This window comes from Crocuta crocuta, unplaced genomic scaffold (genome assembly GCF_008692635.1).
Source record: "Crocuta crocuta isolate KB4526 unplaced genomic scaffold, BGI_CrCroc_1.0 scaffold658, whole genome shotgun sequence".
NCBI lineage: Eukaryota > Metazoa > Chordata > Mammalia > Carnivora > Hyaenidae > Crocuta > Crocuta crocuta.
Genome location: NW_027530509.1, coordinates 160630 through 184171, shown reverse-complemented (window position 1 = coordinate 184171; position 23542 = coordinate 160630). Strand labels below are relative to the sequence as shown.

At 44.1% G+C, this 23542-nt stretch overlaps 1 protein-coding gene across 1 annotated transcript in view; it reads right to left on the bottom strand.

Moving 5' to 3' along the window:
* Positions 1–23542, bottom strand: part of MTAP (methylthioadenosine phosphorylase) — a 44546-nt gene that overhangs the window by 20615 nt on the left and 389 nt on the right. The window contains exons 2-4 of the mRNA XM_077767061.1: positions 15024–15110; positions 13740–13798; positions 10371–10538 (exon numbers count right to left, since the gene is read on the bottom strand). Coding sequence (XP_077623187.1) covers positions 10371–10538; positions 13740–13798; positions 15024–15110 — 314 coding nt within the window. The remainder of the gene's footprint in view (positions 1–10370; positions 10539–13739; positions 13799–15023; positions 15111–23542) is intronic.

Sequence of the window (23542 nt, the reverse complement as noted above, 5' to 3'; positions counted from 1 at the left end):
GGATAGGTTCTGTAACTGAGACCCTTCTTCCTTCTTTAGGAAGGCCTGGATTGCTATATACTTCCCTTGTATGACTGCCTTTGCTGTGTCCCAGAGGTTTGGGGCTGTGGTGTTATCATTTTCATTGACTTCCATGTACTTTTTACTTTCCTCTTTAACTTCTTGGTTAGCCCACTCATTCTTTAATAGAATGTTCTTTAGTCTCCACATATTTGTTGTCTTTCCAAATTTTTTCTTGTGTTTGATTTCGAGTTTCATAGTGTTCTGGTCTGAAAATATGCATGGTATGATCTCGATCTTCTTTTTACTTGTTGAGGGCTGATTTGTATCCCAGTTTGTGATATATTCTGGAGAATACTTGAAGAATGTGTATTCTGCTGCTGTAGTATGAAATGAAATGTTCTGAATTTATCTACTAAATCCATCCGGCCCAGTGTGTCATTCAAAGCTCTTGTTTCCTTGTTGATTTTCTGTTTAGATGATCTGTCCATTGCTGTAAGTAGGGTGTTGAAGTCCCCTACTATTATGGTATTATTATCAATGAGTTTCTGTATGTTAGTGATTAACTGATTTATATATTTAGGTGCTACCACGTTTGGATCTTAAACGTTTACAACTGTTAGATTTTCTTGATGGACAGACCCCTTAATTATGATAAAATGCCTTTCTTCATCTCGTTACAATCTTTATCTTAAAATCTAGATTGTCTGCTATAAGTATGGCTACTCCGGCTTTCTTTTGGCATGATAGATGGTTCTTCATTCCCTTACTTTCAATCTGCAGGTGTCATTAGATCTAAAATGGGTCTCTTGTAAACAGCACATAAATGGATTTTGTTTTCTTATCCATTCTGTTACCTATGTCTGTTGACATTTAGAGTGAGTACTGAAAGATATGAATTTATTGCCATTATGTTGCCTGTAGAGTTGGAGTTTCTGGTGGTGAACTCTGGTTCTTTCTAGTCTTTGATGCTTTTGTTTTGTCTTTTCTCCCCTCAGAAAGTGCCCCTTAAAATTTCTTGCAGGACTGGTTTAGTGGTCATGAACTCCTTTAGTTTCATTTGTCTGGGAAACTTTTTATCTCTCCTATCCTGAATGACAGCCTTGCTGGCTAAAAAATTCCTGGCTACATATTTTTATGATTTAGCACATTAAATATATCCTGCTACTCCTTTCTGTCCTGCCAAGTTTCTATGGTTAGGTCTGCTGCAAATCTGATCTGTCTTCCCCTGTAGATTAAGGACTCTTTTTTCCTTGCTGCTTTCACGACTCTTTCCTTGTCTGGGTATTCTGTGAATTTGACTATGATATGCTTTGTTGATGGCTGGTTTTTGTTGAATCTAAAGGGGGTTCTCTGTGCTTCCTGGATTTTGATGTCTGTGTCTTTCCCCAGGTTAGGAAAGTTTTCCACTATGATTTGCTCACATAAGCCTTCTACCTCTTTTTCTCGCTCTTCATATTCTGGGACCCCTATGATTCAGATGTTATTCCTTTAAAATGAGTCTGTGAGTTCTCTAATTCTTATATCAGGCTCTTTTGCCTTAGTTTCCCTCTTTTTTTCTGTTTCATTATTCTCCATAAATTTGTCCTCTATATCGCTGATTCGCTGCTCTGCTTCATTCATCCTTGCTGCTGTAGTATTCATTCGAGATTGCATCTTTGTTATAGCATTTCTAATTTCATCCTGACTAGATTTTTCTTTTACCTCCGCAGAAACAGATTCTATGCTTTTCTCAATCCCAGCTAATATTCTTATTATCGTGATTCTAAACATTGGTTCAGACATCTTGCTAGTATCTGTGCTGATTAAGTCCCTGGCTGTCCTGTTCTTTCCTGGAGGGTGAATTTTGTCATTTTGGAGGAAGAAAAAGAATAAAAAAATAAATAAAAATTTCAAACTTAAAAACACCACCACAAAATCAAATAAAGAACCCTAGATCCCAGGTGTGTTTTGGTCTGGTTATTGAAAAGAAGCTTGATAGAATACAGAAAAAAGGTAAAGAAAAGAAAAAAAAGAAAATGTTTGAAAATTTTAAAAAATTAATACAATAAAACAAAAAATGATGAAAGTAGGAGAATTTAAAAATTTACAAAAAAGTATAGTAGAAAAAATTAAAGAGCAATCTTTTGTATAAAAATGGAAAATAAAAATAAATTTTCCTCTTTATGTATTCAAGAAATAAGAAAAAAAACTGAATACATGGATCAGCAAACAGAATGAAATATGATTGAAATTACATCCAGTTTCTCCTAGAAGTCAAACTATGAAGCAATTTATGGTCCTTAAACTAAGCAGGCAGAGACTTGTGGTGTTCCTCTAGAGCACATTTGGCACAGTTGGATGGGGCTCAGTGTAATGGCTCCATTCTCCACTAGATGGTGCTGAGTTTACTGGGGTAGATGTTTGTGGCGTATGTGTGGGAGGGGTGAAAATGGTATCACCCAGCTACCCAGTCTCTAACATCAGAACTCTGTGTTCTCCCCAACAGGCAATGAAGCACCCTTCCTTTGTCTCCAGCTTCCATCCACTCCCTTCTACACTGTCCATGACCAAGCCATCAACCTGCCAGGTGGCACCTCCCTCCTGAGTTTTATCTCAGATGGAGCTGTGTTTCCAAACCCCTAACTCCTTGAGGGCCTTGTGGCTTTGACCCACTCCAACCCTCTGGGGGAGGGTCTGGCCAAGCCATGGCCAGGTGCCACCCCACCCCAGAAAAAGTTCACAAGATCATATAGCAGCACTGTTTCAGGGTTTATGGTAAGTCACAACACAAGTCTGCAACCTGGCTTCACCATTAACATCCTTGTTCCAACACCAGCAGATGTGGCTGTACTCTGGTGTCCCCTGGGACCTTTGCCTGTGGGGAGGCTGCAAGCCTCTCAAGCAGGGGAACCACTTCTCCCCATGTGGCCCAAGGACCCCTCAGACCCCGCTGTCTGCTCCTGGGAATTTGCCCTTCCCACTAGAGCTCCAACAGGTATCAAGCTGCAGAGTTCCAGACTCTATGCTCCCCTATTTATGGTATCCTAATGGTATTTAAACCTTCTTTATCCTTTCTCCTTTTTCCCTTTGTTGTTAAGTCCTTTATGAGTGTTTCCACTCTCTTTCTCTCCAGCAACTTTCAGGGGGAGTGTTTTTCCTGTATTTTCCTTCTTGTCTCCATCCTCTCCACAAGCAAAAACAGCTCCCTACCTTCCACTTTTCTCTCCCCCAGTTCACCTCCCCATGCTGTATACCTGCCAGTTCTGTGGTTCAAGTTGTGCAGATTGTTGTGTTAATCCTCAGATCAGTTTTCTAGGTGTGCAAGATGGTTTGGTGTTGATCTAGCTGCATTTCAGGGACGAGAGATGCAAAACAAATTTCCATGCTGCTCTGCAATCTTGGCCCCTCCTACACAAAGAGCTTATTAGCACATTCCTTTTCCCCAGGGTGTGTTGTTAACTGTGCCATATGGGTCTGAGCTGAAACTAATCACCACTGTGTGACAACCCTAAGCAAGGAAGAGCTTCTGGGGTGAGTCCTCCCAGAGAGTAGCGCATGCTTTTTTTTCCCCAGCATCACATCTTTGTTTCTGTTCTATTTTCCGGGAGTAGTCTGGAAACCAGCTTTGCAGAAGGCACAATGGAGAAAAGGAGGGATGTTAAGTAAAGCACTGACCAGATGAGGGCAGTGGTGACAGAGAACAGAGGGTAGTTCAAAGCACACACACAGATATGACCTGAAGATGGACTCTCCATGCAGGAGTGACCCAGAGCCACGGTACTGACTGCCAGTTTGAAGCAGTGCCATGGGTATGATCAACTTAGCCAGTTTCCAAGTAAGAGAGAGAGAGCAGAGGTGGGGTGACAGTATGGGGTTAGAAGACATCCAAAAGGTGTAATTTAATCTCGAATCACAGTGCGAGGTATCTCTGGGACCCTGTCCTGTATTTAGTGGCTAGTGGGGATCTGAAGGGGGGAGGCCAGAGCTGGGAAGTCTGCGTGGAGGGGTGGTTGAGGTCACAGGCTTTGGACACTAACTGGACTTCAGACTCCATGGGTCCCCACTTACTAGAGAGTAATGACCAGTATTTTTGAGTTTTAAGTTTCTTCAACCATAAACTGAGAAAATTATACTTGTACATAGGAAACAGGATTAAGGGATTTGTGGCACCTGGTAGTAACCCCAAAACTAGGAGCTTATCAACATTTTTATTAAGAGAAGGGATACAAAGCGAGGTAGTAACAAGAGAACTAGGTTGCGGAGCAAAATGTGGGAACTCCCGGGAACATGGATATAGCTGCCCCCCCCCACCCCGCCGCTTCCTGGACAGGTGTGGGCAGGAAGATGGCAAAGGGCGGGCATGCAAGTAACTGGTGAGAGGAAGGGGGAAAGAACATGGTGAGTTTATGCCTAATAGCTTCTGTTTTCTCACAAAGAGGTAATACTCTCAACTAAGAGTAAAGGAGATGGGCAGGAAGCAGTCAGGGTTTGAAACAGCCACTCACGGGCATGGAAAAAGGGCTAAGGGAGGGCTTCCTGGACAGTCCTTTACCAGAAGCCCCACAAGTATCGATAAAAATCCACACCATGCCCGGATGTTCAAAGACTGGTGATACAATGGAGAGCAGAGCACACCTCAACCTCCGGGCCAGTCCTTGACAGGGGCCCGTTCAAACAGTATTACACCATGACCTCAAGGGGGGAAGCCCAGGGCTTTGGAAGGGGGAAATAAACTGACATAATCCCTTACCACTGTGTTTACAGCGGGACTTTCCTGATGAGTAAGCAAGCAAGCAGCACAATCACATTACTCAAACCTTTCCCTGATGTAATGAAAAAAGAACTCTAAGAAGAGGGAGGCTATCAACTTAAGAACCAATCCAGGACCCTCAGTGACAAGAGTTTGGGGGCAAAGCCAGGGAACAATTCTGGACTTTCTCACTTCCAAGCTGGGGCTTCTCCCAATGCATTCTCCACATAGAACCTAACTAGGGGCCTCAGGCGTAACAGGCTAACATGTTAACAGCATTTTGCTGAAAATATCTGGCAGTAGGAATCACACCCTGCTGTTTTTCATCTCAATTTTTTGGTTGTATTCCTCATTATTTAAAAAAAAAAAAAAGTCCTTATCTGCAGAACATTCCTGATAACGGCCAGTATTAAAAAGTAAGAATCTCATCTTTGTCCTTCACAGATATGTTTGCTATCCCCAGCTCAAGATAGTTCCAATAGCTATAGTAGTTTAATGGGTCCTACTAATCTGCATCTTAAAAAAAAAAACTTAATAGAATGTGGGTATCTTTCCAAACAGCTTACCAATATATAGTGAATTCAATTCCTTTCAATAACAATTGGGATTGATGGTAAAGAGAAGAAGGGTCATGTATAGAACTGCTGGAATCCTCTACCCATGTGCACCAGGCACGACATGGAGAGTCAGTAATTTGGGGTGACAGTTAAATGCTACACATACAAGGGTTTGTATCATCGAAGGACCCCCAAATTATGAATCTCAGAGCATCTCCCTTGTGAGATCCTTTTAAAGTATAAACAACCTCACAACAGTTTCTTAGAATAAATGGAAAGGTCAAATTCTTTCCCTGGTTCAAAGGGACTATGGAACAACCATCAAGGAGTGACACAAGTCCCATTCTTAACCATGTTGTATCCCGAACAGTCAATAACCTGTGGGTCTGATAACCAGGATCTCCATCAAGGTAGAAGAAATGGATCAATCAAACCCAGTTCCATCAGGAGGTATGAGGCACTGAAAGACTTACTGTGGACAAACCTATAAGTTCTCGGTATCAGTAGCCATTTTTAACTCTAGTTTGTGAAGAGCGTTGGACCCGGAGCCCAGGACCCAGGGCAAGGGAAGAGTTGAGAAACCTGTCACCATGTGAGAATAATGGGAAAATGACAAAACCAACACATTCTTCTGGTATTTAAATTCTAGACCAAGATCCATTTTGCTTTCCAAAGCTGCCCTAATCACAAACACAAGAACATTATTTTCACTTTAAATATTTGCTAAGACATTTCCTTGCATGTCTGTGAAAGAGATGACTGCACACACCCCAAAATTACTTGGAGTCGTTCCCTTCCCCACCTGTCTGCTGTCCTGCTCTCTCCACATCAGCCACACCCAGGATTCCCCTTCTCTCAGGCCCAGGCTTTCAACTTTTCATAGGTTGGAACATGGCTGGAGAGATAACAATTATTTTCAGAAGACAATGAGCTTGGGGCACCTGAATGGTTCAGTCAGTTAATCATCCAACTCTTAGTTTCAACTCAGGTTACAATCTCAGTTTGTGAGTTTGAGCCCTGCATGGGGCTCTATGGTGACAGAGAGAAATTCTCTCTCTCTCTTCCAATTTCTCTGCCCCTCCCCAACTTATGCTCTCTCAAAATAAATAACTAAAAAAAAAAAAAAAAAGACAATGATCTTATTTTCTTAAAAGAGTTTCTAGTGCATCATACTCCTTTGAGGGTATATTCCATTTTTAGGGTAGAAATCTTATGTTTTCAAAAACCACCATAAAATCAGAGTCCCCTGTCACTCTTAAACCTTAATGGCCTCTTAGGTATGCATCGCTGATGATCCAGGTTGGTGGTGCTTTTCCCTATGCTGGGCACTGAGGGCAGAGAAAGTGACGTGTTTTAGTTCTGCCATCTATTAAGTAAGAGTAGCCACACTACTCCTTCCTGATTCTTTATCACAAATTTCTGTTAGAGAGATTAAAACAATCCCTCTATGCCTCTGATGACCACTTCAGGGCGAGGATATTTTTTCTAAGATAATGTGCTGACAAAGTGACAGCAATAAGCAAATGTATGTTTCCAGATCAGTCCCTGGAGAAGAATCCATAGGTAGTGCAGGGAGAAGAGGCCTAAGCAATGGTGGGGCTCAACATGGATTTAAGAGAGGCCCATGAGGAGCACCTGGGTGGCTCAGTCGGTTAAATGTCCGACTTTGGCTCAGGTCATGATCTCACAGTTCGTGAGTTCGAGCCCCACATCGGGCTCTGTGCTGACAGCTCAGAGCCTGGGTCCTGTTTCGATTCTGTATCTCCCTCTCTCTCTGACCCTCCCCTGCTTACCCTGTTTCTCTCTCTCACCCAGAAATAAAATAAAAACATTTAAAAAAAGAGAGAGAGAGAGGGGTCCATGGGCCACTGATTTGGCTGAGGATAAACAGAGCCAAGATAAAACCTCCTAATCCAGGGTTCCTGTTCCCATGGCTATCACCCACTGGGTGGGTGGCTATGGGAACCTTAAGCTACAAACAGCACAGCTGCTAGCTCACTATTCTGTGCCTGAGGCCAGCACAGAGAGAACGCATCAGGTGCCTGCCTGAACACACCAAGGTTTACCTTAAACACATGAAGGCCATTACTCATAAGGTAAAAGTGCCGGTTCTCCTCTCCTATGACACGAACATACAGTGAATCACGTACATACCCAAGCTTGGTTAACTGGCTCAGCTAGTGCCAGTATTGCTCGGAAACAACGTCCAATAGCAATATAATGCAAGCCACCTAAGTTATTTTTAATTTTCTAACAGTTACGTTAAGAAAAAGTAAAGGAAGTGAGTAAAATTATCTTTAGTATCTTACTTAGTCCAATAAATACAAAATGTCATCATTGCAATAGGTCATCAATATAAAACTTGAGATTTCTTCTAAATGATATCCCCTTAGGAATCCTACTTTTAAGAGAAAATCTCTTCTGTTGTTACCAAATAATGTTAACTACAGACCCCTCCAGCCAACATGTTACATTCACAATAATGACACCCAAGTCCTGGGCAGGGAGCAGGTGCCAGATAAAAGGCACCTGCTAGAGACTTTGAATTACAAGGTAAGAGTAAGGAATCAGGTTATCCACACCGCACATAAAAGAAAACAGATACCAGAAAATCTTAAGATTACACAGCTAAGCAGTGCTAAGACAGAATGAAACCAGATAGGAGGGCAACACTTGTTCTCTTTCTATTCTCCATCTTTCTGCCCCAACGGCTTTCTTGAAAAAGCCAGTAATGTGAAACATCTACATTTACTATACAGGAGAAAAATATCTGGCAAACATGACAGTGTCCAGTTACACTGTTTAAGTAACAAATTAATCCAAGGCTTAAGACCCAAATCAGACATTTCTTCCCAGCATCACCTATAATCCTTTATAAATCTGGATCAGTCTGAATATGGAGTTTCATACTCTACTATACTTTTTTTTAAGTAGGCCCTACACCCAATGTGGAGCTTGAACTCACCACCCTGATATCAAGAGTCCCATGCTCTCCTGACCAAGCCAGGCAGGCAGCCCATGTACTCTGCTTTATTAAACACAAGCATATTATAACCATTTTCTCAAGTCATTACTTCTAAACACATGGACTCTTGACAACCAGATATTTTGATTAAGAACTCCAGGCTCTCTCTTCCTTCAAATGATCGTGTTCATTCAAATGCTAAAAAATACTGTCTGGGTGGCTCAGTCAGTTAAGTGTCCAACTCTAGATTTCAACTCAGGTCATGATCTCACTGTTTGTGAGATCAAGCTCCCCAGTGTCCAGCTCTGCCTGACAGCACAGAGCCTGCTTGAGATTCTCTCTCTTCCTCTCCCCTACTCATGCACTCTTGCTCTCTCTCTGTCAAAAAATGTAAAATGAGCTTTAAAAAAAAATACTGACTGAGCAACTACAGGCCATGCACTGCTATGAGTTCAGGCCATGCACTGCTATGAGTGTTAGGGATCAAGTGGTAGATAGGGTCTTTACCCTTATATGGCCTATATTCTAGAGGAAAAGATGAATAATAAATATATGGTGCTGCAAAAATGATTGGAAAAATGATACATGAAGGACATGTAATGTTTTTTGTCTACCCCCATTATATATTAGGTGGAGCCACATGAAACTACTGATATTCAACCATTTCTAACCTAGAGAATGGTCAATTTCATACAGGTCAACCTAACAGTTTCACTCCGTCAGGGAACAATCAAGAATGATTCTGATGGACTCTAAATTAGAACAGATCCCTGACAGGCGTTAAGACACAGAGAACCGGACTGAATAAATGTCCCTTCCACAGAAGAGGCAAGAGAGGTATCTGGGTATAGTAAACTCAGAGCAGATGGGAAGGGCAGGATGGACAGAGGTCATGGTCTGGGAACTTCAGCAGGAGCCACCAAGTGGCTTACAGTCTGTGCTACTTGTCCTCACCACTGACTCAAGGTGCAGAGCACAGGCACCTGTCTCCACCCAAAACACCTTGGGAGGTGGTTCTTTTCACCATGAATTGTAGGGGGGCAGGGGGCAGGAATCCCTAGGAGACCACCCATTCTCTCTTGTGATCTCTTTTTGTGATCTGCATTTCTAAATGCAGAAAAAGCCCAGGGTCTTGGCAGTCTATTACTGTTGAATTTTTTTGGTAAAGGACAGTTATAAATTACTTGTGCAATTAAATAACAAAGACGTCCCTAGCTCCTGAACCAACTGATAGATCTTAACACCATGTAAAGACAACCAGATATTACATGCCTACAGGTACAATGTGGAGGGGAGGGTTCTTGCCAAGAATTTGAACCTAGTTCTTATCAGGCCTCCAGAGCTACCCACTGGTTGACAACAAACACACGGCACAGAGGAAGACCCTAAGTGACACTTAAGGATGCAGTCAGTAAAATCCAGACTGGGGACACTAGAGAATAGCAAGAAAAAGGAAAAAAGAAAGTGGATAAAACATTATTAGCTCATACACGTATGAGTGGACCCCCTCTGGACCCTTATTTGAATAATACAACTTAACAAAAGCCTGTAAGACAGCAGAGAAAAGGGGAGGACTCTCTAGACAGCAAATACTAAGGAAATATTAAGTGATTTGCTTGTTTCTAACAGAGTCCTTATCTTTTCACGTTACAGACTACAGTGAAGTCACATATGGCAAAGCTGGGAACTGGTAACCTGAGAGATTCTTACTCTGTTTTGCAGATGTTTAAAAACTTCCACAAGGGGTGCCTGGGTGGCTCAGTAGGCTAAGTGTCCCAACTTCAGCTCAGGTCATGATCTCACAGTTCGTGGGTTCAAGCCCTGTGTCGGGCTCTGTGCTGACAGCCAGCTCAGAGCCTGGAGCCTGTTTCAGATTCTGTGTGTCCCTCTCTCTCTGACCCTCCCGTGCTCACGCTGCCACTCTCTCTCTCTCAGAAATAAATAAAACATTTTAAAAAATTTAAAAAAAAAAAAAAACAACAAAACTTCTACAATGAAAAGCTTAGAGCAAGTCTGTGGGCCTGCCCTCCTGATCTTTCCCAGGTCCCCGCAAAACATCCATTTGAGCTGGGAATGATCTGACACAAGCCTAAAGCATCTTCAATGATCTGCTCACCTGTCAATGAACTGATCGATAATGACAATATCACCGGGCTGAATCTCTTCCCTCAAGGAACCGCAAGCTGTGGTCACTATGACATGTGTACAGCCCTCCTCCTTCAGAGCCCAGATGTTCGCCTGGTAGTTGACTTTGGAAGGCATGATGGTATGCTGTCTTCCATGCCTGTGGGAAGAAGTAAATACAAAAGATGAGTGACCAGGGCACTTGAATTCTGTTAGAAGAGAAGCAGTATTTCATAAAGAGTTAAAATTATTCTGGGCTGCTTGAAAAACTACCAATACTACATGTAATCTTCCACTACTGAAAAGCAAAGTGTCAAGTCCGGTATCTTTTGTGTGTGGTAATGCAGAGACAAGCTTTCAAGGAAGTAACTGAAAACACACAAATCTCTTTCTAGAATGACGATTACATTTGGGCTTTGGAGTGAAACCGCCTGTGTCCAAATCCTAGCCTTGTGATTTACTAGTGGGGTGATCTCATCACAGCCACTCAGCTCTCCCAGCCCAATTTTTTTCATCTGTAAAATGGCTATTACCTGCACCATAGGGTTGTTATTAAATATCCCTTGTATCATCCCATATTTATATTAAAAAAAAACTTTTAATGTTCACCAACAGAATTATGAAAAACATCAAAATGCTCCATACATAATTTCAGACAGGAATAGCTTATCAGGGTTTTTATCCTGAGTGGACAGATGACTCTCAGAAGGTGGGGGCTCGTAAATGCTCAGAAAGTATATGCACTTTGGAGGCTGGTCTCCAAAGCATTAAAAAGATTTTCAAAAGAACTTAAAAAATCAAAAGTAGGTAAGAGGGGCACCTGGGTGGCTCAGTCGGTTAAGCGTCTGACTTTGGCTCAGGTCATGATCTCATGGTGTATGAGTTCAAGACCCATACAGGACTGTGCTGACAGCTCTGAGCCCGAAGCCTGCTTTGGATTTTGTGTCTCACTTCTTTCTGCCCCTTCCCTGCTTGCTCTCTGTCTCTGTCAAAAATGATAAACACTTTTTAAAAAAGCAGTTAAACACTGCATTAGAGGGGTGCCAGGTGGCTCAATTGATAAGCATACAACTCTTGATCTCAGGGTTGTGAGTTCAAGCCCATGTCAGGTATAGAGATTACTCAAAAATAGTATCTTTAGGAGTGGCTGGGTGGTTTAGTCCTTAAGCATCTGATTTCAGCTCAGGTCAGAGTCTCACAGTTGATGAATGGGAGCCCCACACCAGGTGAGCTTGAGCCCTGCTTTGGATAAGCCCTGCTTCTCTCTTTCTCTGTCCCTAGCTTACTCGTGCCCTTGCCCTCCCTAAAGAAAAAAAAAAAGAAAGATAAAATAAAAATCTTAAAAAAATACAGGAGTGCTGATGCACAGGGGCACATGTACCCCAATGCTCTAGCGGCATTCTCAACAATAGCCAAAACATGGAAAGAGCTTAAGTGTCCATCAACTGATGAATGGATCACGAAGACGTGGTATATTTATACCATGGAATACTACATGGCAATGAGAAGGAAAGAAATCTGGCCATGTGTAGCAACATGGATGGATCTTGAGGGTGTTATGCTGAGCGAAATAAGTCAGGCAGAGAAGAACAAATACCATATGTTTGCATGTATAGGAGGATTAGGAGGAACTTAAAGGAGGACCGTGGGGGAGAAGAAGGGGGGAAACAGGGGGGAGAGGGAGGGAGGCAAACCATGAGAGACTCTTGAATGCTGAGAACAAACTGAGGACTGATGAGGGTGGGGGGAGGGGAAAGCGGATGATGGGCATGGAGGAGGGCACTTGTGGGGATGAGCACTGGGTGTTGTATGGAAACCAACATGACAATAAACTATTAAAAAAAAAGAATGTAAAAAAGATCTTAAAAAAAAAACACACTACATTAGAGGGACAAATAGTTCACAGTCCATTGGTAGGAGTATAAAACCTTCACCACTGGGGCCATACCACCAGCTGTTTTCTCTTAGAGCCTGGAAAAAAATGAATCAAGCCTCTAGTAATGACCACAGACCAACAAAGAAGATTGCCTGAAATCGACCCATGTGACCATCTAAAACTAAAATTTAGTTTTACTGGATTCAGCAAAGTCACTTCTGTTTTAAAAATGTAGTGGGGCAGACAGACTCTACTGGTCCCCATTTTCATGCTCCCCGTAATTCCCTCCTCCCTCCACTGCAGGTAGTGGTGAGATTTGCTTCCGGCCAATGGACTACACCAGAGGGTGTTGGGGTCACTCCCCTCACTAGGTTCCACCTGGCCAGCATGTACTAGAGCGCTACCACCCACTGGCCTTGAGGAAGCAGGCCACTATCCTATGACCTACGCGCCCCCCCCACCCTCCCCAGAGGGCACTGTGTGACAAGGAACATGGACAAGCTTACAGGAGCGGAAGGCCTCAGGCCTACAACTGTGAGGAACTGAATTCTGCCAACACGTACAGAAGCCTGAAGGAGCACCCAAAGCTCCAGATGAGAACAAGTTCTGAGTGTACCTTGTGTGACCTTGTGTGACCCTGAAGAGAGGACTCAGCTAAGCTGTGCCCACATTCCCGGTGCTCAGAAAATGGGTGTGGTGCTGTGTTGTTTTAATCTGCTAAATTTGTGGTAATTTATTCTATGGCAACAGAAAACTAATCTATGTAGTCTAATTTCCAAATGTGTGATAAAAATGATCTGCCCCCTCTGTAATAGTGGAATAGTGCTAGCCTGGTCAAGAAAACAAGAGTGTGGATACCAAAGGGAACCCACTCCCTGCAAACGTAGAACTGTTACTACACAAGCGGTCATGAATGAAGCAGTTTACCTTATTAGAAGAAAAACAATGGGGGAGCCTGGGTGGCTTAGTCAGTTGAGCAACTAACTCTTGATTTCAGCTCACGTCATGATCCCAAGGTTGTGGGATTGAGTCCTGCATCAGGCTGAAAGCTGAGCATGGAGCTTGCTTGAGATTCTCTCTCTCCCTCTCTCTGTCTCTCTCTCTCTCTCCCCTTTCCCCTGCTTATAAACACACTCTCACCGTCTAATATAATTTTTAAAAAGAAGAAGAAAAATAATGAACATGAGAAAGCAGCTCTTTTGAAATGAGAACTGAAACCAGAAGCTTCAATTTTTGTCAGACTCGTTGTACTGCTCATTGATTATTCTAACCACTTTCCTAGCCTAAGGGGGGGAAGGGTGAGATCTCTGTTCTCCAGAGTCCAAATAATTTACTCCAAAACCCTAACTAGTAAATAAAGGTGATGGAGAGACTTGGGCTCCACCAGCACATAAAAACTCATGCCCACATCATTACTCTGCAGAATTCAGGTTAAATTTAAATCTTCCTTTAGTAGCAATACTCAAAAAGCTTAAAATACCTTACCTCGCAAGGAGGACGCAGTCAACATTCTTTATCTTCCCCAAAATTAAGGCATCAGAAGGCTGAACATAATGAAAAATGGTTACAATCCAGTGATGTGAAAACACTCATATATAAACAATTTAAAAACCACCGTTTCAACTGCTCAACCACAAAAGGATTCATGGAAACTTGGAAGATATGCTTTTAACGAAGTAAAAGAGTCTAGATTTAATTAACTTAGTCATTCAATAAATACTGAGTCCTCTACAAGCAAAGAAATTCATAGGACCCGGAGAGCGGCCTTGGGTGCATGGGGTAGACTGCACTTAGTAAGAACTATTTGTAGCGAGCACCCCAGGGGACTCTGATGTTACACTGGTCAGAGAGAGATGTGTTAAGGGTATTTGGCGGGTACAAGAACAGGTGCAGAAAGGAGTCCACTGACACAGATTTTAAGGACTCAGCACCGGAACAGTTTGCCATGTTAACCAGGTCTAAGATGGCCATGGGATGACCTGAGGTACTGGAGGGGAAGGTCCTGACAACTTGTTGGGGGGCGGGGTGAGTAAGAAAACATGACACCATGAAATGAGCCAAGCTGAAAGCAGGACTTTGAGAACACAAGGTCAATCTACAGACTTGGCTGAGAAGGAGGACTGGGCTGGGACTGCCAGACGTAGGGATCTTCTAGGACCAGTAGAACCGTCAAGTTTAGGAGCAGCACTATGGAGCTGGAAGGCAGACGCCTCATCCTAGCTGGCTGACACAAGAGCTGGAAGAACAAACAGCCTCCATGCAACAGAAAAGGAGTGCTGTATTTCCAGTTTAGTTATGCTTTTGTGTCCTGCATCCTCAGGAAATCCCCCCTTCGGGCCAGAGCTTACTGAGAAAAGGCCACTTTGCATTATTTGCTCCCCTGTGTCATCAGTCTGTCTCCAAAATCAGTATGGAAGACGCACTGGCCCCAATTAGAAGCTGATTTGAATGCAGAGATCTGAAGAAGTACAGTTGCGGTCTCTGAAATGAGTGTCTGGCTTCTAGAGATAAAAATTGAGAAGTTACGTGTGCACGTTCAAAAGCCACGTTCTCAATCCTATAAAGTCCAAGATATTCTTAGACACACTGTCTCAGCTGGCAGAGCCCATGACAGGAATACTGGTCCCTCTCAGCTTAGGGCAGAGAGTCCTGTGCTGCCAAGACTAAAGCAATTAAAAAAAAAAAAAAAAAAAAGTTTTTTTAACTTAAAAATAAAGCCAGCAAGAAGAAAGGAAAAAGCTGGTATGTCTCTGCTAACTCGATATTAACCTTGCCAAATGGAGTATCGACATATTTTTCTGTTCGTCCTTCCAAGATTTCAGGATCATCCAGGCCTGTTCCACCAATTATTCCAATCTAAAGGAGACAATAAAAAGACAACAGATTTCGTCATTTTTCATTACAAACAAAATTATTTTCGAGCAAGTTCATTTATTCATACATATATGCTGTTTGCCATTCCTGCTAAGCCCTAGTTATTTTTATTTTTAATTTTTATTTTTGATGTTTATTTTATTTTTGAAAGGGAGAGAGAGTGAGGGAGGGGCAGAGAGAGAGGGGAGACACAGGACCTGAAGCAGGCTCCAGGCTCTGACCTGTCAGCACAGAGCCCAAAATGGGACTCGAACCCATGATTTGCAAGATAATGACCTGAGGTGAAGATGGACGCTTAACCAACTGAGCCATCCAGACGCCCCAGCCCTAGTTATTTTTAAAAAACTGAACGTCACAGAAAAACAATCACTCATTCAATACACATTTGAGAGCCTTCTATATTCTGGAAATAACCAATGCACAGGACATATTTTGGACTGTATGATATTTATTTCTGAGTATGGGAATAACAAAGGTAGCACAGGAAGACACTTTAACTAGCTTAAGTTAGAAAAGCAAACCTAAAACGTTAGGCATGTGGCTGTAGACAGCTCTAACCAATTTTATATACTCTACTAAGTGGATTATGGAATAAAGAATGTTCAGAAGATGGCCAGGACAGAAAATATTCTGTATTTCTCCTTATTATGCCATTTGATAAAGAAACAAGAAAGATTTTCTTTCCGATGCCACGGAAATCACAGAGCTATAAGAGATCATGGATAGAAGAGTCTGGAAAGCATTAAAAGTTAGACTCATGTATATTTATAAAATCAAACTGTCCTTCACATATATATGTATAAATAAGTTATCCAAGTTCTAAATTAAAAAAAATTTTTTTTAATGTTTATTTTTGAGAGACAGAAACAGAGCACGAGCGGGGGAGGGGCAAAAAGAGAATCCGAAGCAGGCTCCAGGCTCTGAGCTGTCAGCACAGAGCCCAACGCGGGGCTCATACTCATGAACTGTGAGATCATGACATGAGCCAAAGTCAGATGCTTGACTGACTGAGCCACCCAGGTGCCCCAACAAGTTCTAAATTTAAGTTCAAGTGTTGTGTTGCACTTTCGAGAGAACGTATCAGTCCTTGTCTTTAGGTGTTAACTGGAGTTACAGGAACCTGATACTGTAATTCCAGAGTTAATTTAATTTGATGACTAAGAAACACAAATAAGAATTAAGTACAATGACAACTAAATATTAACTGAACGGTTAACTAAAAGCCTCAATGACCAAAATCATTAAGGTTCCCTGGGCTGATAGTTCCTCAGAGAGAAACAGGACTTAAATTACCAATGACAGGTCAGAAGATGACACTTTACTAGAAACCGAATGGAACGTGTCCTGCACATTTGTTTTTTCAACGAAAAGCTTTAAATCTATTGTCACTGGAGTAAAATTTCTACTAAATCAAAGAAAGCAGCTTCTTGAGAAAAAATTTCAGAGTTAAGAATTAAATGAACATCTGAGTGATTTTCAGATCAGGTGACACAGGTTGACTTCTATTAAATATGTAGGAAAATGGCTACCTCTCCGGCCCACAGTTTTCTGGAAATAAAAAACAAAATGGAATACAACAACATGGGTAATTTAGTGAGATTTTGCTGAAGAACTGCCTGTTACAGGATTCAGAGCTTTGAAAATATTCCCACAACTTCAAGTGGCTAAACCAGTTTTTGAAGTTGGTGCCCCCCTGTGGTATGTTGTTAACATCACAGCAGGTTATTACACATTTGATGCCAACCCCCATTTCTCCCGTGCCTTGCTACCACCTATCATAAGACTAAAACAACACTGCAGTTTTCAAATCAAAAGAAATGTTCATTTAAGTCAGGACATTTAAACCATGCCTATTTTTATAGAAAAAAAATTTTAATTCAGTTTTCTAAAATCCTAAACTTCCTTTAACTGGGCCATGGCACCTCACAGTGCAGATTTAATACTGGATTCTCAGACTTGTACATGGCAGACAAAACAGACTCTGTTGTGAAACCACCTCAGTTTGTGGGGAAACTAGCCCAGCATCGCAGCAGTGATGCAAGAAATGCCAACCAGGGATCCTGCTGAAGTTCAGAGCCCCTGAGCCCGCTGTCAGCTGCCCCAAGCTTCAGTCCAACCCCTGGCTACATAACTGCATTAGGTAGCTGGTAACTTGGCCCTCAGAGAGGAACACATAGTACTGCCCATGAAAGCAAGAGCGGCTACTGCTCCCCAGAAGGCTGGAACGGGGTCTCTGGCCCTGGAATTATCTATAGGTGAGCACATCCAGTCACCCAACCAGCTCCAACTGTTCATGGAAAACCAAATCTCATCTCAAAAGGGATACAGGACACATGTAGCAACTGCCTACTACCATTCCGGAAATGGACCTCTAACCATTTTCCTGCCGGGGAGGGAGGCCAGCAGTGCCAGGATGGAGCAATGTTGCCACCTGCTGGCCGCACGGCAAAGTACAACTAGGAAGGAACTCACAAGCACCCATGGCCTAACTCGGTGTCACGTGGAGCCTCTCAATTCAACAGCGATTCAGTACCTGCTTTGGCAATGCCTTGGTGGTGAATTAATTGTGTCAGAGTACTTACACATCACCGGCACTAGGCTAAGTGCCTCAGATGCCTTACCTCAACTGATCTTCACAACCACCCTACAAGGCAGGCCCTACAGTATGATAGTCACTTTACCAAAGACAAAAGAAAAGCATCAGATTAAGAAACTTGTCCAAGAACAAATCGTAAGGAGCAAAGCTGGAATAGGAACCCAGGTCTTTCATGCTCAATTACAATGATGTACTACTACCTCCCAATATCCCCTGGAGTCCTTTATAAACAACAACACCATACCATATTAGGAGAGTTTTTCTGTCTCCATGTATTAAGGAAACTGATGTTCAGAGAGGTCAAATTCTGGACCAAGGTCACAGAGCAAGCATAGAAATAATGACTCTGGCGTCTACACAAACACCTCAGAAGGGAGAGGCCTCTCCATCCACACTCAGGAAGCAATGACAAGACCTTCCCAGGCCTTCTGGGCCAGAAGCATCAGCCCTCTGTTCAGATAACCCTAGACTGCTAGAAATATGTTTGAACACGTGGATGGAATTTCTGGGCCAACTATACATGAGATAAAGTTTTAAAACAGAGACACACCCCCCCCCACCGCACCCTGGTCAATCATGGTCACTGCCAAATTTTAACAGCTACTGGCTCATCCCACACTTTCGCATTGACAGACCACCGAGTCAATTTCTTAAAAAGAGAGTTTGACTTCCTCTCTGAGAGTGCAAAAGCATTTTATCTAAATGCTGGCTAACCTGTCCAGAATGGTTATTTCCAGCGATGTTAAAAGGGCTCATACTAACCCCCTATCCTGTTGTCTATTTCCCCTGGCAGCTAGACCTAGGAGATTTCACATATCCCACATGGTTTCAAGAATCACTCACCATCACATTGAGGCCTAGATACACTACCTAAAGGAACCTAGCACTCCACGACGGCATTCTCAAAACACAGTAACCCCACGCAGTGGAGGCTAGCTCCTGCCAGGGAGGTGGGCTGCCCCTGAGCGCTTCAACCTCACAATGAGGCGAAAGGGCCAGACCTCAAGCTGGCGACAATCCCTGATCCAAGCATTTCAGTCCTTCAGCTCTGGCTGCCATTGACCTATTTGGCAAACGCAAGAGACAAAAGTTCTCCTTTTATTGAGCCAACCTGGCTTTGAGCCTCCCAGGGCCTTGCAAAATCTCAGAAGCCCAGCTGTAACGGGGAGAGGGTGGCCAAATGTCTCAGTCTGGGTGGCCTGTTGAAAGCCTGCAATCTGGTCCACAGAGATAGCTGGTGGCTCCATCTGGGACAAGATGTCCCTCTCTGTAAACCACCCTTGTAGGTGATGGTTATGGGCTGACCCAGTTCCCCCCAACATCCATATTTTGAAGTCCTAAGACCTAATACCTCAGACTGCAACTCTTTTTGGAAACAGATTCTTTGTCCAGGTACTTAAAGTTAAATGAAGTCATGGGAAGGGTCCTAATGCACTATGACTGGTATCCCTATAAAACAAGATTAGAAACACAAAACGCACAGAGGGAAGACCATGTGAGGTACAGAAGCTGGCTGTCTGCAAGCCAAGGAGAGGCCTCAGAAGCAACCAACTGTGCTGACACCTTGATCTTGGCCTCCCAACCTCCAGACAATGAATACATGTCCGTCACCTAAGTAACAGTTTGTGGTCCTTTGCTATGGCGGCACTAGCAAACTGCTACGGTCATGCGATATTTTGATCAGAAATAACAGGGCTCAGAACGGGGTTAAGTTTTACTTAACCAACCTCCCCTTGCAAAGTCAGGATGTTTATTCTAATGAGTAGACACCCCCCTTGAAGATATAATTCACCTCCTGTAATGTCCCTTTTTTTTTTTCCGAGAAGGATTTTCCTCAGCACTAACTGTGTTCTGCAGAGTTTTCTTTTGCTTGTGGAATGGCAGCAGGAATGTTCCCAGGGCACCTCCTGGGTCAGCTCCTGGATACGAGAATCCCGCGGGAACCGAAGCTCAAGTCCAAGATTCCAGAGACTCTGATTAACCAGGCAAGGCGAGGCTTGTGTTCTTAAAGCTCCTCAGGTAGTTCTAATGTGCAGCCAGAAATGAGCACCCCCACCCTATGGCCCAGACCATGAGTTTCCAAAATGTGGGCTAGCTGAGTGTCACCGGCCAACTAATGCTCCTGAAAAGAGATCCTGTCTGTGTCCTAAATCCCTGAACCTGTGAATGTTACCTTGCTGGATTAAGTTACAAATCTCGAGACAGGGAGATTATCCTGGATTATCTGGGTAGGCCCTAAATGTCCTTATAAGATGGTCAAATGGGAAAGAAGGTGACGTGATGCGGGGCCATGAGCCAAGGCAGGCTGGTGACCTCCAGAAGCTGGGAAAGCATGGAACCAGACTCTCCCTTTATCCTCCCAAAAGGAGCCACTCTACTGACACTCCCACTTAGGCCTCATTCTTGCACTTCTAACCTCCAAAACTGCGAGAGAATATTATCTGCACTGTTCTAAGTCATCCAGTTTGTGGTAACAGTGACAGGAGTCATGGGGGACTAGTACACCAAGAAGCAGCTGGAAAGCTTGTTAACAAGTGCAACTACCTGGCCTTTTCCAAGCTCCCTGTGTCAGCAGCTGTCACACTCTAGTGGGCTTCTGCATACACTGAGGCTCTTTAAAACCCACACTGCTGGGCCCCAAACCCCGGAGGTTCTGATTCAGCAGGCCCGGGATGGGGACTGATAATGTGCACGTCTAACAAATCCCCAAGGTGGGTGCGGATTCATCATATGCTTTGAAAACCACTGATTTAGATACTTCTGAGGCACAGACTAGAAGGCCCACACACGATCGTGGGGCACCTGAGTGGCTCAGTTTGTTAGGCGTCCCAACTTTGGCTAAGATCATGATCTTGCAGTTCGTAGGTTTGAGCCTCCTGTCCGGCTCTGTGCTGACAGCTCAGAGCCTGGGGCCTGCTCCGGATTCTATGTCTCCCTCTGTCTCTGCCTCTCTGTTTGCTCATCTGTACTGAAAAGGAGATTTTTAATCTGGAGAATTATGAGAATCAGATGAAATAATGCATTAATATCTGTCACTGTTTCTGTATTTATCTTCCCACCTCCAGCAAAAACAAAATAAAAATGAACATCCCTTGAAGCAAGAACAAAAAGCCCCCTATCACCTGGTCTTTCTCTGCTGGTCAGGACGCAAACCGGGCTGCTCCTGCATCTCCTCCCCAGGCAGCCTGTCTCAAGGATTTGGCCCAGGTCCCTCAATCCGGTGTGTCCTGGCTCTCCTGGGAGTGTCTGGAAACCCCTGGGGACATTTCTGGGTGTCACAACGATGGGACAGGAGCACCACTGGCCTTTTGTGGGGAGGGGTCCAGGATGCGCTATATGCCTTGCAATGCTCAGAACAGCCCTACAAAAGGAGGAAGTGCCCTGTCCAAAATGCCACTGTAGCCCTAGGCAAAAAATGAAGGCTCACTGGCCTCTGGCTTCCAGTTGGGGCCTGTGGGTCGTCCCCCGGTTTCAGAGTCACTCAAGGACTTTCAGTCTGAAGGCCTTTGCCAGCCACACTCAGGCAGCCAAAAGGAGAGCTTAAAAGGCCCATTCATCACAGTCTAGACTCCGTGACTTGCCAGTCTCTCTCCATACCATTTTGCTGATAGCCCACTACACACTTAGGATGGAACCATATTCCCTCCTTGCGATAACAACCATGATTAATAAGGCTTATTTTTAATCCCCCAGAGCAGCTGCTGGGGGGTGGGGGTGGGAATCGTAGCCAGTTGAAAGAGCTCTTTAGAACGTTCTGTCTGGGTGCCAAAAACCAGCTTAGCCCTCTGCATGGTCATACATACCACCTGCCCATGACTGATGCCGGACAATGATGCCTCCCTGAGGTCCTCCCAGACAAGAGCTATCCTTAATACCATGGGAGAGTATCCAGAGGGCACTGGGGGTGGGAGGGCTGCATGATCTCTCTACTCACACAGCCAAACAGGGCAAAAAGACCACATGACAGATTTCAGAACTGCCTCACAGCATCTAGCTGGGGGAATGCCAGGCTCTAGGCCCAATTCTATCACTGTCTAGGTCCAGCTGTAGAATCCTGGACACCTCGGTCGACCTTTCCAGGCCTCAGCCTTATGGTCACAAAAAGGGTCTGAGTGACTATACAGTCTTGAGAAACGTTCCAGCTCTACATCTCGCGATCTGGGGATCGGGTATGGTTTTCAGGAGCCTATTTTGCTCTGCACACTAGTACCCGTGTCTCCCGTATACGATGTTGCCTCAGCGGTCTGCGGGATTTGGTGTTGCTGTCATGGATTCTTAAGCAAAGCCGTCACCTTTCTAAGCTTAAAGAGCAACCAGCCGGCAGGCCTAGCACTATTTGTCCCTCTTCTTTATATTCAGCAGCTCGCCAAGACCAAAAATATACGTCATTTAGTATTTACATCAGGGCTCTAGTCAATGCCCATTCTGCACTTAAGTGGACCGCACGAATTTTACAGGGAAACTGCGACTGGAGAATGTCAAACGAGACTAAAGGGAGGCTGTTTCCGTAATCATCCCTCTCTGCTTTTAGTATCGCTCTAAGTGTATTCCTGTACGGGAAAGGTGATCGCTTCAGCTGCTGAGCCACTGAAAGCTGTCGCCTAATAAGACCTAGCACAATAATCGGTGGAGAAAAGATATGTAAACTGAAAATTCATTTCAGCTCCCCCACTTTTAAGCACTAACATCTAATAAGTTTCAATCATGTGCTAGACAGATAATTGTCACCATCCCAGCAAACCGTGCAGGAAAATCCCCACTTCAAAGATAGGCACTTAAGGAACTCACCTACTTGGCTCCTGAGCTTCATGAATATTTTCAGCTTGTTCTCTGCCACTGACATGGGAGAGGCCTTCTACAAATATTTGTTAAACGCAAGATTCTTCCAAAACGTCAAAACTGAGTTTCGTGTTTAAGTATGAATGCAACTCTCTCCACCCTTCCTCTTCTCATTAAAGTGTCTCATTAAGCGCCGCAAGGGCTAATAAACTAATCACTCTGGCTGAATACACACCGCAGAGATTTGCCTACTCCCTAAAGAACGGAACACAAAGGCGGGAAACAGGAGGTAACTGAAGCCGGATCTATCCCAGACCCTTCTATCCCCTCCGCCAAGAACTTCTAAAGTCAAACAAATGTACGAAGTTCTTGGCCAATCATAAACAACCTAGAAGAGATCTTAAGTTTCACCATCAATGTTTCCATTGCTCTGTAATTCTACACTCTCTCACTCCCGAGACTCCAATCAGGAGAGAAGTGTTTAAAAAGCCCCAGGGCAGTTCGCTGCACCCTTCAGAACTCGGGCCCTCCTCCAGCCAAAGTTCCCACCGAACAATGATCCCTTGTACGGAGACCTGTGAGGTCCGAGGGTACAAGGAAACTGATCTCTAACTTTCAAGGTTGCAAACAAAGCAGCTTAAAGCCAGAGGCCTGCAAACGGGGAGCGGCCCAGTACCGCCTTTCGGTGAAGTCAGAAAGTCTCAGAATTCCCCAAGCATTGCGCTGCAGGGAAAACTTCAGGACAGAAAAGCCCAACGTTTGAAAGAGTAAGAAAAAACCGGAAGACTGCACAAGTGCAAGCACCCAGTTCTCCCACGTGGGCCGCGGGGGTAGCGAGCCGAGTTCGAGCGGAAGCGTTGAGTCTAGCCGGCACAGGGAGGGGGGGCGCCGGGTCTCAGCAGCTGCGGGCGCCCCGGCTTCTAGCCCCCCACCCCCGCTACCTGCCGGGAAGGAGTGGTGCTGGGGAAGAGTGGCGGGGAGACCGCAGCCTCCGCCCACCGCCCTTCTCCAAAGGGTCTTCTTTCCTCCTCCTGGCGGC